The sequence below is a fragment of the Leptonychotes weddellii genome, chromosome 11 (genome assembly GCF_054177405.1).
Source record: "Leptonychotes weddellii isolate Sample4059 chromosome 11, ASM5417740v2, whole genome shotgun sequence".
NCBI classification, from domain to species: Eukaryota; Metazoa; Chordata; class Mammalia; order Carnivora; family Phocidae; genus Leptonychotes; species Leptonychotes weddellii.
Genome location: NC_138379.1, coordinates 87,224,495 through 87,240,868, shown reverse-complemented (window position 1 = coordinate 87,240,868; position 16,374 = coordinate 87,224,495). Strand labels below are relative to the sequence as shown.

Below are 16,374 nucleotides of genomic sequence, written 5' to 3'. Positions count from 1 at the left end.
TGATGATTTTTCTCCAGCTGTAAAGATGTAAAATGCACAATTTACCCATTTCTTAGTTTGGGGATAAACATTTTTTTGATACAGAGCAACCCAGATGTCTTCATGTCCTACCTATTTCACAGGATTATTTGTGAAGGTTAAATGAGATGATGATAGCCCTTTGAATATTTTTTTAAATTTTATTTTATTATGTTATGTTAGTCACCATTCATTACATCAGCCCTTTGAATATTTTAAAGCACTAGACAACTATAACTCTCCACACACTCTCATTTATTCTTACTCATTTAGTTTATGCAATGGAGATAACATTTTAAAAATAAAATAAAATGTCCCCAGTGTTCTCTTAATCTGGCGTAAACATTTATGTATTAGGTGGAATCATTTTTCCTGGAAATATTTTAGAAACTAGATAACTATCTCTTTAGATATCATACAATGTGAAGTCTGGAAGAGGAATTAGATCAGTATTTCCCAGACTTTTGGATTTAATGGACTATTGAGAATAATAACAACAATAATAATAATGCAGAAGAGATAAACACTGAGCAGGCAACTTTATATTTTGCCAAGTAAGGGCATTAAAAATCTTTATATTTTTATTTCATGAAAGACCGCTTTAACACCAAAAAAATTAGGAAGTACATAGTACCAGAGTAAAGGACAATTCTTTCAAGCAGATGCTGTGGCTTTATGAAAAACTCATTACTTTCCCCCCTCATTTTATCACACATGGTGAAAATTTCAATACAGATTGGCTATCAATCCTCAAACAGTGATTGGGATCCTATAAAGACTGTCAATAATAACTCCCTAATTATCTAGTCTAGTTTTATTAAAGGACTTATATTTCACAATATTAGCAAATCAAATTAAACAGAATATTTTCTGGGAACTTACTTAAAACGAATGGCTTTTTCACAAGTAGCTAATAAACATACACAAGTCTTTATGACAACTAACATTGAGATAAACCAAAGGGAAAAAACCTTAAGTTAGTTTGCTAAGGTGCAAGAGTGTGTACCTGGAATTTATGGACAATGTTATTGACCTTTGCTTTATGAGGTGATTTTTTTCCCTTCCACATCAACTAACTGGGCATAACCTTAGAATGTCTTTGAAATTGCAGGTCAAAGTCGCCCCATGAAAGCACTTCCAAGTATGTGAGCCATATATGTTAGAAAGTATTTTTTGAAAGCTGCCGATTAAGGGTGACTAAACCTATTGACATCAGGAAACGAATCTTCCAGAAGGGTGTGATTCTGAAAGTGTGGTTGCACCAGAGAAACAGGCGAAGGAATAGAGAGTCTGGGTCTGCAAGTTTCGCTTGCGAGCTAGGGGAACACTGGCTTCCTTCAGACTTCCTTCAAACACGCCATGTGGTATAGGATGTAAGTTTTATTTGAGAAGTAGTGTCGGGTGTCCCGTTTTGAGTTCCTTTACTGACATTCCAAACGGGTGGGACACACCCCACCCAGCCTCGCTCAGGCAATTCTTCTTTCCTGAGAGACTAGTCTCAGATTTTTCCCATCTTCTCCACACACTTGGAGGAAAGGAGACATTTTTGTTTCAGAGATTCCAAGTCCAGGGGAACAGCGGGAGATGAGAGGAAGAAAGCCACCCCTCCGCCAAATGCCGAGGGGCTCCTGGCCGGGCTTGAAGCCCCGGCTCTGGGCTCCGGGAGCCTGCGCAGCTCGTCACGTGACTCACGTGATTCACGCGCTGACTGCTGGGAGCCCGCGGAGACTGCGCTCGCGCGTGCGAACCAGGTCTCTTCATTCCCGCGCTTTCGCTGAAGAGGAAGGTCACGACGCCATGTAGTAGACTGGGCTTGGGATGGGGCTGGAGGGATGCGTGCCCTTGAGAGTGTGAAACCAGGCAGTGAGAGGATGTCTCTCACAGGGACATTAGTGGGTCTGAAATACAAGCAGGGAGGAAAAGACAGCGGGGAGGGAAGTGAGAAAAAAGGTAGGTGAAATGGCCACAGGGGCCCACTAGGCGTTGAGAAGAAAGAGAAGACTAGGAGAAAAAAGTTGCGTAAGGTGCAGGGTCATTGCTTGGTAAAGTCTAGGCCACCAGAACATTGGATTGCATAGCCGAGGTTCGCGGCTGCGAATGGGGTGTGTCACAGGAGGACCCCCAGCCTTTTGACCCGGCCTGGATTCAGCGGGGGGCCCTAAGTTATGACAGAAAAAAAAATTTATTTTTGCAGAAACAGAATTACCTAACTGTAGAAATTTTCATTTGCTATACACGCACGTTCTGTTACTCTGAGAGAGGAGAGAAGAGGTGTAGAAGGAAAAGGGAAGAGAAAAAGGGGAAGGGAGAAGAGAACAGCTGTCACGTTGGCTTCTCTTTTCGAACTTCCCAAGGCAAAGTGAGCACTACTGTGCATGTATGTTTTCTGCGTGCTCCTATTACAGCACTTACATGCTTGAAAGGTACTGACAACGATGTAGGAGCACTATAGGGAATTTATTATTTGTTGTTGCTGTCTTTCTGTCTTGTTTATATGAATATGATATATGACTAATCAAACAGATTCATTACAGTTATCCAGATCATCATAGTTTCTCCAAAAAAAGCAAAGTAAATTGATAGTCGAATATAGACAGGCTCCTCATCGCTTAAGAGGTAGAGGCTATCCCCTTGTAGGTTTCTACATTTTTTCTTTGTTTAAGCGCACTCTTTCAGATTCCTAGGGAAATGATTTTCAGAGTTTATGGGAAAGTAATTTAAGAGTAAAATTCGATGCTATATTAAGGTAAGATAGGGCAGTGGAAACTCAGGAAATCTTGGTTCTAGTCTGGCTCAGTTTTACTTGTTTGAACTTGGTCAGCGTCTCTGCTTCTGTTTTCATGTCTGTGGGAAATGACACTGAATTAGATGAACTATAAGATATATTTCAACATTAAGACTTTTTGAAGGTAGAAGAATCTTAAATTCTGAAACAGGCAGAAGTGCCAAAGAGACTAGTTTTGCTGAGGGTGTAGATGAAAATCATAGGAACGGTAGGTTGGGCCCAAGTGATATAGGACTTGGGGTGCCGTACCATGGAAATTGAACTCATTCTGGAGCAATGAAGAGTGGGAAGGTTTTTGAGTTAAGGGAATATGGTAATCAGTTTTGAAAGATTGCCCAAATATCAGTTGATAGGATGGAATAGGGCAGGGAGAAAGTGGGTAGTTCGGATAAGTGACAGATAATGAGAGCCTAAATTAAATTGATGGGACTGGAAAGAAAGGGAAAGACTCAAAAACGCTATATAGCATGGAGTTCATACTTATATTTGGCATTCCTCTAAACTTGCAGCTCTCGCCTCCAGAATATGATGGCAAGTCACATTGTAAAACCTGATACTAGAAATTGCAAGAGACCAAGAGAACTAGAGGTAATCCATATGCTCCTGGAGCCTTAATCTTTAGTTTTATTTTTTATGCTTCTCAAATTTTTTTCTATTTAAGAAAGTTCTCCTGATGAATGGAATTTGATGTTTTCATATCCCCAGAAGTGGGATTATCCCAGCAGGAACTATGTTGACTCCAGCTGCTTTTTCACTAAATAGTATAGGCTTTCAAGAAACTATTGGGAGATGAAATTTCTTTGTTGTAATTGGTGATGGAGAAACAGAAATGGGTTCATGCCTATATAATACATAGGATTTTAAGTAATTGTTTTGCTCTAATAAGTAGGATACTTAGGTACTATAGTTGCTGATATTTTTAATTAAGAGCACTGTATTCTGCCCTTCTTCTCTACTCCTCCCACTACTTGATCTGTTTGCATTTGGGACGTTATTGCTTCCTTAAAGATTATGTTATCTTGCAAAATTTTGCAAGCATTTGCCTATTGTCTGAATGAAAGTTTTACTATATTGCTATGGAAACATCTACCGGTTCAAGATACAGGAAACTTTTTCATCAAGGGATTAACCATATTCAAAGTCTAATGTAAAATCAAAGTAATAATAAGTATATTGAACAAGGTACTTGTTAGGCCTAAAAGTTTTCTCGATAATAAAACTTCAAATGACTAATTAGGACATGAATGCGTATAGTTTCTAGCATGTGTGCTTTTTTCCTGGAAGATGTTTTATTTGCCTTTTTGGCGGACAGAATGCATTTGTCCTAAGGATCTTGTTGACTATCTGTTTTCTTTCTTCTATTAGCCTCAAATGCCAGAGAGTCCACAACTGTCCTCTCTTGGAAAATCAGAATCCTCTTTCTTGGAAAGCTCTGGACTATTTTATAAAGATGAATCCCTGGACAAAGATTTGAATGGTGATATACAAAATGCGTATATTTCTAAACATTGATTTTATAATACAGAAGGTTTATTATAGTTCACAACTTACTCAGTGATTTTTTTTTAACAGATATGAGCAAGGAAATTAATCTAATGTTGTCTACATATGCAAAGATCTTAAGGCAAGTACTTATAGCATATCCTTTTGAGTCTTTCTCTTAGAAATAATTTTTTTCTGGAAACTCCATAATGGGAAGTTTTTAGTTCAGTGGCTGCAGACCTATCCAGTAATTGTAATTTCAGAGTTTTTTTTTTCTACCTTAGTTTTTTAAAATAGATTAGTTGGTTATTTTCAAAGAATAACCCCAACTTTTCCACTCAACATCCTTTGTTTTGTTATTACCAGAGCTAAATACTAGGCTGGATGTATTTTGGTCTCTAATAAAATTCTAACATTTAATGAAAAACTTCTTTGAGAAAAATGCCATTTGTTGAAGTTAATGATAAGAGTGATATTAAAGATAAAATAAATATATTTATGAAATATTTAAATATTATGTCTGATATTTGAAGAGTGTATTTAAATATTTTATTGGCCTGAGATTATCATGTTTATAAGGTGTTCTTTTTGTTGTTGTTTTGTTTTGTTTTTTAAGGTGGATTTTTTTTAACTACTGGACAATCATTGTATTTGGATGATGGTTTATGTGGTTGTTAAAATAATGTATATAGTTTAATATTAGAATTATAATGTATTATAAGATATATAGTCTGCAGTGTCAGGAGACTTTGAATAGTCAAAAATATTTACATGACTAATTTAACTTTTACTGAAGACTGTTTCTAAATTAAGGAAGTTTTTTGATGTACAAAGCTATTTAAATGAAGTAGCTAACAAGTATAACATAATAAAGAACATCACTGTGATAGTCACTAGACATTCTATTTAGTTTAACATAAAACTTTTTTTTCCTCATTAGTGAGAGAGCAGCAGTAGATGCATCTTATATTGACGAGATAGATGGACTCTTCAAAGAAGCCAATACTATTGAAAACTTTCTAATACAAAAAAGAGAGCTCCTGAGACAGAGGTTTACAGTGATTGCAAATACACTGCACAGATAAAATTGTGTACTTAAAATAATCTGAGAATTTAAGCCCATTATTGTTGTATTAAAAGAATGACATTTATGCTCTGAAAGCTCTCTAGTTGTTAAAGAAAATGTGTGCCTTAAACATAGAAGGGGAAATTCCTTGAATTTCTTTTCTAGATTTAAAAGGGACTTTAAACTGGACATTAATATGAAGCATGTAGTTTTTTTTTTGAGGGTTAAATATTCGGCATATTTCATAAAAGTGTAAATTATTTAAATTGCATATAGATTCTTTTTTTCCTTAAACCTCCTAGCCTTTCTTAAAATTCTAAAAGAGGACTCACTGAGTTATTTTGATAATGTTTAACAATATTGCACTTTTCTTTTAAAATACTCTGTCTAAATAGCAGCTAGATAGCTATGGAGATAGTTTTAAAATGTTTTTCATAGTCAGTATTATAAAAAACCCTAAAACTCAAGGTAATTTGTCCAGTTTCACAATATGTAATAAAATATAACTATAAGGTATTGCTATTTAATGTTACCATTTGATTATTTTCACTATTAGTTATTATATATGACTAATAAAAATTCTTGGTTTAAAATTATTTCTTGTGGTAAAAGTGATAAAATAAAAACCAGAAATTACTAACCAAAACCTTACATGAGTTGGCTTTTTTACATATCAACCGTATCAATGGTGCAGTTAATAAATTATATTTAGAGCCTTAGCAACTGTATGGTATGGGACAAAAATTAGTGATCCAGAAGTAAAAAGATTGCCTAAACAACAAGGTAAACTTGATGAGTCATTTCAAACCTATTATAATTCATAAATTGAATTTCAATTAGAGGATCTCTAAAACTCACCTAGCTAAAAAAAAAAAATTCTCTAAAAAAGGGTTAGAAGGTACTGCTATGATTTTATTGAAGACTTTTAATATGTTATATAATTATATATGATAACTATTATATGTGATAACTATATTAATCAGGTTTTTAAAAATCACAGTATGCATTTTTCAATCATATAGATAATTCAATCTATTTTATATATATTTTACCAATATAAGCAGTCACAAATTTGGACATATTTACAAATAGCACCACAGGGAATTTGGTATTCCTCTGGTGTATAGCATATTTGCCTTGCTGCCTTCTAAATGTTAAAATCTCATTTGACAACTAAAGCGGCAACCAGATTACTATTTTAAGGCATATATACCACATTACATAAATACTCATATAAGAAAGGATTGAAATGGTAAAATAAAATATTAACTAAAAATATTGGTTAAGTGGAAAAAATTAATTAGGTTTGTAAAGGGATATGCTAATGGTGCAGGGTAGGTTGGAGGTCAATGAAATAACTATTAGTAATGGAATTTTAAAATACTAAATGTAAGCAGAAGACTATATTTGAGTTGATATGACATGTCACCTGGATTTTGATTTACTCTGTTAACTTACAGAATTTTTTAATGTTCTAAATACAAAGACGTCTCTCCTGACACATCATAATTAAACGTTTCTGAGTTATTTTTTCTAAGCATTTATTACTAATGAGAAGGACAAGGCTAACATTGTTTCGGAGTGCATTTCATAACATGCTTGTTATATCTTGATGGTGTCACCGTTGTTCAGCATGTGGTTCTTTCCTATGCTGGTTCAGAGAATTGGTTTGATCATTTCATTTGGTCTGATTAAGACTAGGGAACTGATTTTTAGTCACAATGTGTTTACTGGTCAGAACAGCTACCTCCTAGGGTAAAAGTTCCTGAAAGCCTAATTAAGACTGATTTTTACCAAATTTTGATGTCTTTGGTACCATCCACATAAACAAGAATAATTATCTCTGAATAATTAACAACTGCAGATATGTTATTGCCCTTTATTTTACACTTCTAATATTACTCATTTCAATAAAATTTCACAAGTTTATAAATTATTTCTCACGGGTTACCAATAAAAATAGATATTGAATGTCTTGTACATCATACTCTGCTAGGCATTGTGGGGAATACAGAATAGTTTGTTTTTTTTTTAAAGATTTTATTTATTTATTTGACAGAGAGAGACAGCAAGAGAGGGAACACAAGTAGGGGGAGTGGGAGAGGGAGAAGCAGGCTGAGCAGGGAGCCCGACGCAGGACTCGATCCCAGGACCCTGGGATCATGACCTGAGCCAAAGGCAGCCGCTTAACCGACTGAGCCACCCAGGGGCCCCTGGAATACAGAATAGTTTAAGGTACTCTTCGTTCTCCCTTCTGACAGTTGTCACCACGGCTTTCTTGAAACATCTTACATGTCTTTGCTAGGAAGTCATGATAGGTAAATGTTAGAAGTATCTCTGTGCAGTGCTAGTTAACTCCTTTTAGTGTGAGTTACTAGAATATGTTGGCAAAGGGGTCAGAAAGGTAGTGAAATGGGTTTTTGATAAGGAAAGAGGGAGGATATTTCAGGCAGGGGAAAGTTTGTTAAAATGGCACTGAAGAACAAAAATACATGGTATGTTGGATAAGCTTTTTCCTGAGCTGAGAATTCACAAAGGGCAATAGTGCATCATCTAAACTGCTGGAGAGCAGGGACTGAATCTTGTTTCCTTATATTCATAACTTGTAGTACAGTATTTGATATATTGGTGCTCAAAAGTGTTGGTTATGTTAATAAAAATATACGTGGTTATACATTTATTAAGGGCATACTTCCACAGAGCCTTATTCATACTAGATTGTCAGAAAATGTTTTGTAAATTAAATAAATGGAAAAGAAAAGGAGGGATGAAATGTTAGAAGGCAGAGGGGCAAAAGATGGAAAGGTAGGTGTGGCCAGATTGTAGAGTCCTTTGTTGATAAACTACATTTGGACTTTATTCTGTAAGGAAAGAGATGTGAATCTTTCAGAAGAGAAGTGGCATAATGAAACTGAGCCATGGATCAAGGTGCTTAATTGTAATGTGAGAAGAGGTTTGAAAGAAGAAAGTTTAGGAAGGGAGACCACTATTGGTGGTCCAATTTCAGAATTTCAAACAGCTGCTTATCATAGGTAGGTAGTTGGGCTACTTCTGACAATGCGACCGACCTACGGGAGAGATTGCAGGTGTCTGGAAGCCCCATCCCTTGTCTGCCCTCCCTGACTTCCTCCCCCATTCCCTCCTATTCTGTCAGTGAGCCAAGGACAGCCCAGGAAGTGAGTGGGAGGTTTTGGAAATCACGGGATCTGCTGCTGCTAAATTCGATACCAGAATGTTTTTTCAGACCTTTCTCCATTTTGTCAGCAACATTTCTACCGTTGCAGTAGGGTTCCTTCCTATGGTAGTACCCTGGATCCCAGGTAGGGGATTTGCCCCTTCCTCCTCTTCCTAGTCGCTCAGGCTTCCAATTCTGTGCCTCTTTCCTGAAGAGTACTGGGGGCTTCTGAAGCTTTTCACTCTGTGTGTGGCAGATACAGGCAGCAACCCCACAGAGCTGCGAGTTAAGGAAGACTGAGTCAAGATTTGTTTACTTGTCAGGAGAACAGTCTTTCCATTTGTATATTTTATATAACATGGGGCAGGATCAGGGTTTAGGGATTCTCTTGGATCTGCAATAGGAAGAATATTCACTGTTTAGACCCTTCTCAGTTGAAAATCATTGCTACATGTCCTAATGTAAATGTTTTGTTCTTCTGTTTGCATTCTGGGGGACTGCCTTTAAAACCTCTGGTTTTGTTTTGTAGCTTTCTATTTTAGCTACTATTGTTACATGATTTTATTTCTTGAAATTGGCTGATGTTGAGCTTTCAGAAATCATACTAATATGCACTATAAACTTTAAAATTATTTAATTCAATAATTTAGTACTTGCAGTATGCAAGGCAGTGTGTTAGGTCCTGGAGTGGGAGGAAAAACAAGTGACCCTTTACTCAAGGAATACCAGTAGTAGAAGTTATAAATTGTATTCATCTTTATCGCACAAGAGAGAGTAAGATGAGTGCCGTAACAGAGCTGAAATAGATGCTGTGTGAGTTCAGACTAAGGAGAATCAGTTCTTGTTATAGGAAATGGGAATGTTGTGTTTAAGAAGCAGGTGATATGTGCACTGGATCTTGAAGGATGAGTAGGGTAAGTGAATTTCACCTGGAGGAGATGGGAAATATCCTGGGTGAAGAGAAGGGTATAATTGTGACGAGGAGAGGAGAATGGGGAGTGGTTTAGTTTGGCTGGAGTGGAAGGCATTAGTGAGGGGGCACCTGGACAGGTAGGTTGGTGTGAGATTGTACAGTGCCTTCAGTGCCTGGCCAAGCAATTTAGACTTTACTTGGTAGACAGTGAGGAGTCATTTGTGAGGGCTTTTGGAGGATTATTTGATACAATCATATCTGTACTTAGGAAGATTAATTTAGTAGCAGTGCTTCCTAACCTTTTTCACATCATAGCACACATAGAGAATGATAATATTTTTACCTCACACTGGAGTAAATTGGATGGGATCTGGAGCCCCATGAACTGTTTAGAGCTGGAGGCAATTGGCCTGTGGCCTCTAGCCATCCCAAGGGATAAAGGGATCAAGAGGCCCAACCATTTGGAGACCCCCATAGTGTTTAGCTTCCCTATCTGGTTTCTCCTTCCAGTTAAGAGACTCTGATAATATTACCTAAGAGGTTGTGAGGGCCTAAATTAGGACAGTAGAAAGAATGTGACTGATGGGTAAGAGCAATTGAAGCATTGATGCTGAGGAGGACAGGTTTGGGCCAGAAGAAAAATGGGGGGGGGGCGCTGCCCAGGTGGTGTGGACTAGCACAAATCTTTACAAAGGATTTGCCCGAGGCACCCTTGTAGACTTCTGAGCCCTAGTAATTTATACTAGCCCCCCTATATCATTCCTGTAACATTCTCTTCCTGGCCCTGTCTGGTTATAGTCAGAATTTAACCTCTTAGTGAATGTGAGGGGACAGTGAAGAAGAGGAATTAAAGGCCCACGCAGAGATTTTGAAGCTAGATGATTTTGCAGGTGGGAAAAATGGATTTCGAAAGGGGAAAATGAAGAATTCTCTTTTGACATGTTGAGAGCCACCTGCAAGAAGTACTTGGTGAAATTAAGGGACTAGATGAGACTACCAAGGAGAGTGTGCTGAGATTTTTATAAAGAGTAGAGGTCCAAGGTCAGACTCAGGAGGTGATAAGGGGAAGAGGAGCACTTAAGGGAGTTGACATTTGGAAATTATCTACTACCATATTTAGTTATGACAACAAACAAATGGGAAGTATTATCTTCCTTTCATTCCCATTAACCCCATTTTATCATTGAAAAACTTGAGGCTCAGAGTGATTAGTAACTTACCCAAGATTGTCAGCTAATAAGTGAAGCTAGCATAAAGCAAACAAAGAGGGAGCAAGGAAGTTAGAGAAGTGCAGTATTTTCAGGAACCAAGAATAGAAAGGGATTTAAGGAAGTATAGATCACAATATCAAGTACCGTGGAAAGTTTGAAGAGTATATAAAAAACTGCCAATAACATGCTATGGAGTATAGAACATATAGACATGTAAGTTTTTTTTCTAAAATGTGAAGTGTTTTAAGTTCATGAATCTCTATTCAGACAAATGTCCAATCAGGGTATTCAATTGAATTCTACTTAAGTGAGAAGACTAAAGTAACTGACCTCAGGACATTTATTTTAATGTAAGAGGAGAGTGAGATGAATAGGCATAATATAAATAAAAGTAGTAAGATAAATGCCTAAGCGTTTCAAAGCATCCTCTTTATACCTCTAGTATTGTGGTTCTCAGATTTTTTTTTTTTAAAGATTTTATTTATTTATTTGAGAGAGAGAGTGAGAGAGAGAAAGAGCACAAGAGAGGGAGAGGGAGAAGCAGACTCCCTGCTGAGCAGGGAGCCCGATGCGGGACTCAATCCCAGGACTCCAGGATCATGACCTGAGCCGAAGGCAGTCGCTTAACTGACTGAGCCACCCAGGCGCCCAGTGGTTCTCAGATTTTAATATGTCTAAGAATACTTCCTTGCTGTATCCCAGAAATTCTGATTAGGTCCAGGGTGGAGTCCATGAATCTGCATTTTAGCAGTAATACCATGTATTTCTGTTCCAAGTGACCTTTAGACCATACCTTGAGAAACAGTGCTCAAACAAAACACTGATTATAGTATAAATGATCTGTTTATATGTTCATTTACATCGGGTTTGAGTACTTTTTATCCCTCACCAGTTACTATTTTATTGAATGTATAAATAATTCGAAGGAAGATGATATTACATCTTGTTGGTTTGAGCATTAAAAGCTATGTAAATAATGATAGCTAACATTTTTGAGTATTTACTATGTTCTAAAAACTTTACATAACCTAACTCATTTATTATTCATAGCCTTAGAAGTAATAAGAATTATTATTATCTCCACCTTAGAAAAGAGGAAACAGAGCACAGAGAGGTTGCCTTGCTCAAGGCTATTTACTTGGAAAATGGCAGGTCAGGATTTGAACCCAAGCAATCTGGAGCCTGGCAGAACCTGGGCCAGTACTCTTATTAAATATTACACTACAATTCCTCATAAAGGAGGTAGATTTGAGATAGAATTTGAACAATACTAACATTTCCTTAGGGATAGATTAGTCAATTTTATTTGGGAAAGCAGGAAATAGTTGGGTTTGACTGAATTGTTACTTACAGGAAAGTAGAAGGAATCATGTACTTTAAACTGAATTTTATAAAGATTTGAAAGAAATGAGATGATAGATATAACATTGTAAAATATTTTGCTAAAATAATGCAAATCTCACTTCTTCAGAGGAATAGGGTCTCTGTGTATTAGTTTTTCTAGTTTAGACTTCTATATTACTGTTAAAATTTTATGAAATAAAATAAAGCACTGTCTAATTAATTACATATCTGACCACCCCTCTGTGTTAGGTAACACTACCTTGTGAACACCAAATAAATATGAAGTAAAAGGGATAATTTTCAGCTTCTTATATAATAATGATTTTTTTTTCTTGTGGCTTTTGAACTTTAGGTAATTTCAGACCAGGTCTCACTACATAATTTAGTTCATGACACCCTTCTTTTAGAAAATGCCATGCACGTTCATGCATATGTCATTAAAATGGAAGAAATTGAATTACAGTTCCTACTAAATTCTCATAAATTGCTGTGAAATCTTTGGCATCCCGTTCTGGTGTAATGTAATTAGGATAGTGATGAATAGTGGTCATTTTTTATCATAACAGTGAGGTTGCTTTTAGCACATCTGAGGTTAATACGTAGATTCAGTCTTGTGAAAAGAGGAACATTTTTCAACCATGAGAAATGATAATAATAATAATACAGTCCTGAGTTAATTCTTAGGCAGATTTGTACTGCAAGAATACAAAAAAAAGGATTGTTGTAGTTAAAAAATGGAGAGCCAGAGAGGTGACAGTTTGAGAATGAGGATGGAGAGGAATTTGGAGACTATATTTGGTGATGGGTTTACTTTTCCCTTACCAGGAGGTAAGAGTATTGTCTATGGAGAAACAGGCATCTTGTACAATTTTTTTGTGCTCTTGATTTCCTCTTCGCAGTACCATGGAAAGTACTCATCAGAAGAAGGCAACCTTCGGTAAACGTGAGAAACTTCCATGTATTGCACCACTCCTAACCACGGTGGAGGAGACGCCACAGATGGTCTCTGCTCAAGTCCGAGGACATTTTCCCAAGTGGCTCAGTGGCTATCTACTTCGAATTGGGCCCGGGAAATTCGAGTTTGGGAAGGATAAGTAAGTCTTGATTTTGGAGAACAATTTGGATTTTTTAGCATGGCTGGTTCAATAGAATATGCTTTAAATCTGTTTTCTCTCTGAGGCTAACATTGTCATGCAGCTCCTTTGAATACAGGTGAGAAAATTGTAGTCTACAGAAAAAAAAAGAGAGACTTAATTCTTTAAAAAAAAAAAGTCCTGACTTTTCTGCTTTGCAGAGTATTACGAATTTGTAGTCCTCTGAGGGCTTATGGCAAAAGAGAAGTGTCAGGAACTGTCTGTATGACTACCGAGCTGTGTTTCACCACAAGTTCCTGAAGGAAGGGGCAATGTCTTCACCTCATACAGCTCCCCTGCCCAGTGCTCCCCAGACACAATGGCTCTTTCAGTTCCTTAAACTGGACACACGTATTTTTGCTCAGGGTGTTGGCATTGGCTCTCATCTATCTTCCCAAGTCTGATTCTTGTCATTCAGGTATCAGCTCATATCTCACGTCCTTTGAGCCTTCCCTGATCCCCAAATCTAAAAATGCTATTATTAAATATATTACCTATTGGGGCACCTGTGTGTCTCAGTCAGTTGAGCATCTGACTCTTGGTTTCTTGGTTTTGGCTCAGGTCATGATCTCAGGATCTTGAGATTGAGCCCAGTGATGGGCTTGGCACTCAGCTCAGAATCTGTTTGTCCCTCTCCCTGTGCTCCCCTTGCTCGTGTGCATGCTCTCTCTCAAATAAATAAATAAAATCTTTTAAAAAAATGGTATTACCTATTTTAATTCTCTGCACAGCACTATCAAATGCCTAGTATTTTTTTGTTTTTGTTTTTATGTTTGTTTACTGACTGTGTTCCTCCACTAGAATATAAGTTCCATGTAGGCCCTGCTCTTAAATAGCTCTCAATAAATACATGTAAATAAATGAAAAACACCAATAACTCTTATGTATATTATTTCTCTGTACATTTAGTAGAGACATGAAGTGATGTAAAGAAACCCCTATGGTAAGGAAGGAATCTTCTTTGCTTTAAACATTTTTCAATATTAAAAACTTTTTTTCATTATAAAAGTGTTTACTTATATAAAACTTTCTGAAATATAGAACAGAGTGGAGGAAAATGTGGACCATATCCTCTGTTAGCACTTTGGTGTATTTCCTGCTAGTCTTTGCCCCATTTCTATAGATTGGTTTTAAATAATTACAGTCATATTGTATGTAGAATTTTTTTATTGAAATATAATTGACATGACATCATATTAGTTTCAGGTGTACAACATAATGATTTGATATTTGTATGTGTTGTGAAATGGTCACCACAGTAAGTCTAGTTAACATCTGTCATCACACATAGTTACAAAAATTTTTTCTTGTGATCAGGACTTTTAAGATTTATTCTCTTAGTAACTGTTAAATATGCAATATAGTATTATTGACTATAGTCACCATGCTATATATTACATTTCCATTACTTATTTTTGTACCTTTTGACTTCCTTCACCCATTTCACCTGCCCTTACTCCCCGCCCCCCATATCTTGCAGCCACCAATCTGTTCTGTGTGTGTATCTATGATTTTGGGGTTTTCTGTTTTCTGTTTGGTTTGGTTTGGTTTTTAAAGATCCCATACATAAATGAGATCATATGATATTTGTCTTTCTCTGTCTGATTTATTTTATTTAGCAAAATGTCCTTACCATGCTGTCACAAATGGTATTCTTCTTTTTTATGACTGCATAATATTCCATTGTATATACATATACCACATCTTCTTTATGCATTCATCCACTGGTGGATACTTAGGTTGTTTCTGTATCTTGGCTATTATAAATAATGCTATAATGAATGAGGGGGTGCAGATATCTTTTGGAGTTAGTGTTTCTGTTTTCTTAGATAAGTACCCAGAAGTAGAATTACTGGATTATGTGGTAATTCTGTTTTTAATTTTTTGAGGAAACTCCATACTGTTTTCCACAGTGGCTGTACCAATTTGCATTCCCACCGACATTGCATGAGGGTTCCCTTTTCTCAACATCCTCACCAACATGTGCTATTTCTCATTTCTTTGATACTACCCATCCTAACTGTGACGTGCTGTTGTGGTTTTGCTTGCATTTCCATCATGATTAGTGATGTTGAACATCTTTTCATGTGCCTCTTGGACATCTGGATGTCTTCTTTGGGAAAATGTCTATTCAGATCTTCTGCCCATTTTTTAATTGATTGCTTATTTATTTTTTATTTTTTTAAAGATTTATTTATTTATTTAACAGAGAGAGATACAGCAAGAGAGGGAACACAAACAGGGGGAGTGGGACTCCCCGCGGGGAGCCCTACGTGGGGCTCGATCCCAGGACCCTGGGATCATGACCTGAGCTGAAGGCAGACACTTAACGACTGAGCCACCCAGGCGCCCTTTTTTATTTTTAAAAGATTTTATTTATTTGACAGAGAGAGAGGGAGAGAGAGAGAGCGAGAGAGAGAGCACAAGCAGGGGGAGTGGCAGGCAGAGGGAGAAGCAGGTTCCCCACTGCACAAGGAGCCTGATGTGGGACTCGATCCCAGGACCCTGGGATCATGACCTGAGCTGAAGGCAGACGCTTAACCAACTGAGCCACACAGGTGCCCCCGATTGTTTATTTTTTTGCTGTTGAGTTGTGTGGGTTCTTTATGTTTTGGATATTAATTGAGTTTTTTTGCCCTGATTTAAAAACTTTCACACTATCATAAGCCTTTTAATCCATGTTGCTATGAAATCTGAATGACCGTTATTTTTGATGGCTGGATGGGAAGGTGGTTTGGAGGCAGAGAAAAAGGTGAATCAGCTGGCCTATAGATTCCCCTGGTCCTAATCAGTAGAGTTGTGCTTTCTTCTACTTACATATCTGGATTCCATGCAAGTTATAATTTGAAGAAAGATTCTAAGGCAAAAAGAAGGGGGAGGAGGAAGAGAAAAATAAAACTACTGATCCAACCCCGAGAGAGTAACAGCCTCTTGCAAAAAGCATATGGTCTTTCATCTGCTGCTGAAGTAGCTCTAGTAATTTTTAAAACCAAGCAGCAGAGCTACTCAGGGCCTAGGCTTGCACTACAGGCCTCTTTAAAGGTAAACGTCTTCGTGGGGGAGGTGGTGGTGTGGCTGGTCGTCCTGAGTGTCTGCTTTGTACTTCAAATCCATTTCTTCTGAGCCAGCAGTAGGCATTTACAGCAGGAACAGGGTCTGGCCTTCCCCTTGGGTGTGAGGTACAGATGCCTTCAGGTCAAAGAGGAGGTTTGGTTTAGTGCTCGGCTCCCCAGATTAGACTTCCTGG

The 16,374-nt window shown here is 37.2% G+C and overlaps 2 protein-coding genes across 7 annotated transcripts in view; both read left to right on the top strand.

Annotated features, from left to right (window-relative positions):
- Positions 1-16,374, top strand: part of BCO2 (beta-carotene oxygenase 2) — a 97,242-nt gene that overhangs the window by 51,248 nt on the left and 29,620 nt on the right. For 4 of the 6 annotated variants that reach the window (XM_081799502.1, XM_081799505.1, XM_081799499.1 and 1 more), the window contains exons 1-2: positions 8,564-8,671; positions 12,894-13,088. In XM_081799502.1, the coding sequence (XP_081655628.1) occupies positions 12,898-13,088 (191 nt within the window). In that variant the 5' untranslated portion in view covers positions 8,564-8,671; positions 12,894-12,897. Of the gene's footprint in view, positions 1-8,563; positions 8,672-9,378; positions 9,441-12,893; positions 13,089-16,374 lie in introns of those variants that run through there. The other 2 variants (XM_081799500.1, XM_081799501.1) reach the window with 2 other exon arrangements.
- Positions 798-5,978, top strand: TEX12 (testis expressed 12). Its single transcript, XM_006733299.3, has 5 exons — positions 798-1,769; positions 3,313-3,391; positions 4,169-4,280; positions 4,376-4,427; positions 5,226-5,978. Exons 1-5 carry the CDS (start codon positions 1,603-1,605, stop codon positions 5,368-5,370), a joined length of 555 nt encoding a protein of 184 aa, XP_006733362.2. The 5' UTR covers positions 798-1,602; the 3' UTR covers positions 5,371-5,978.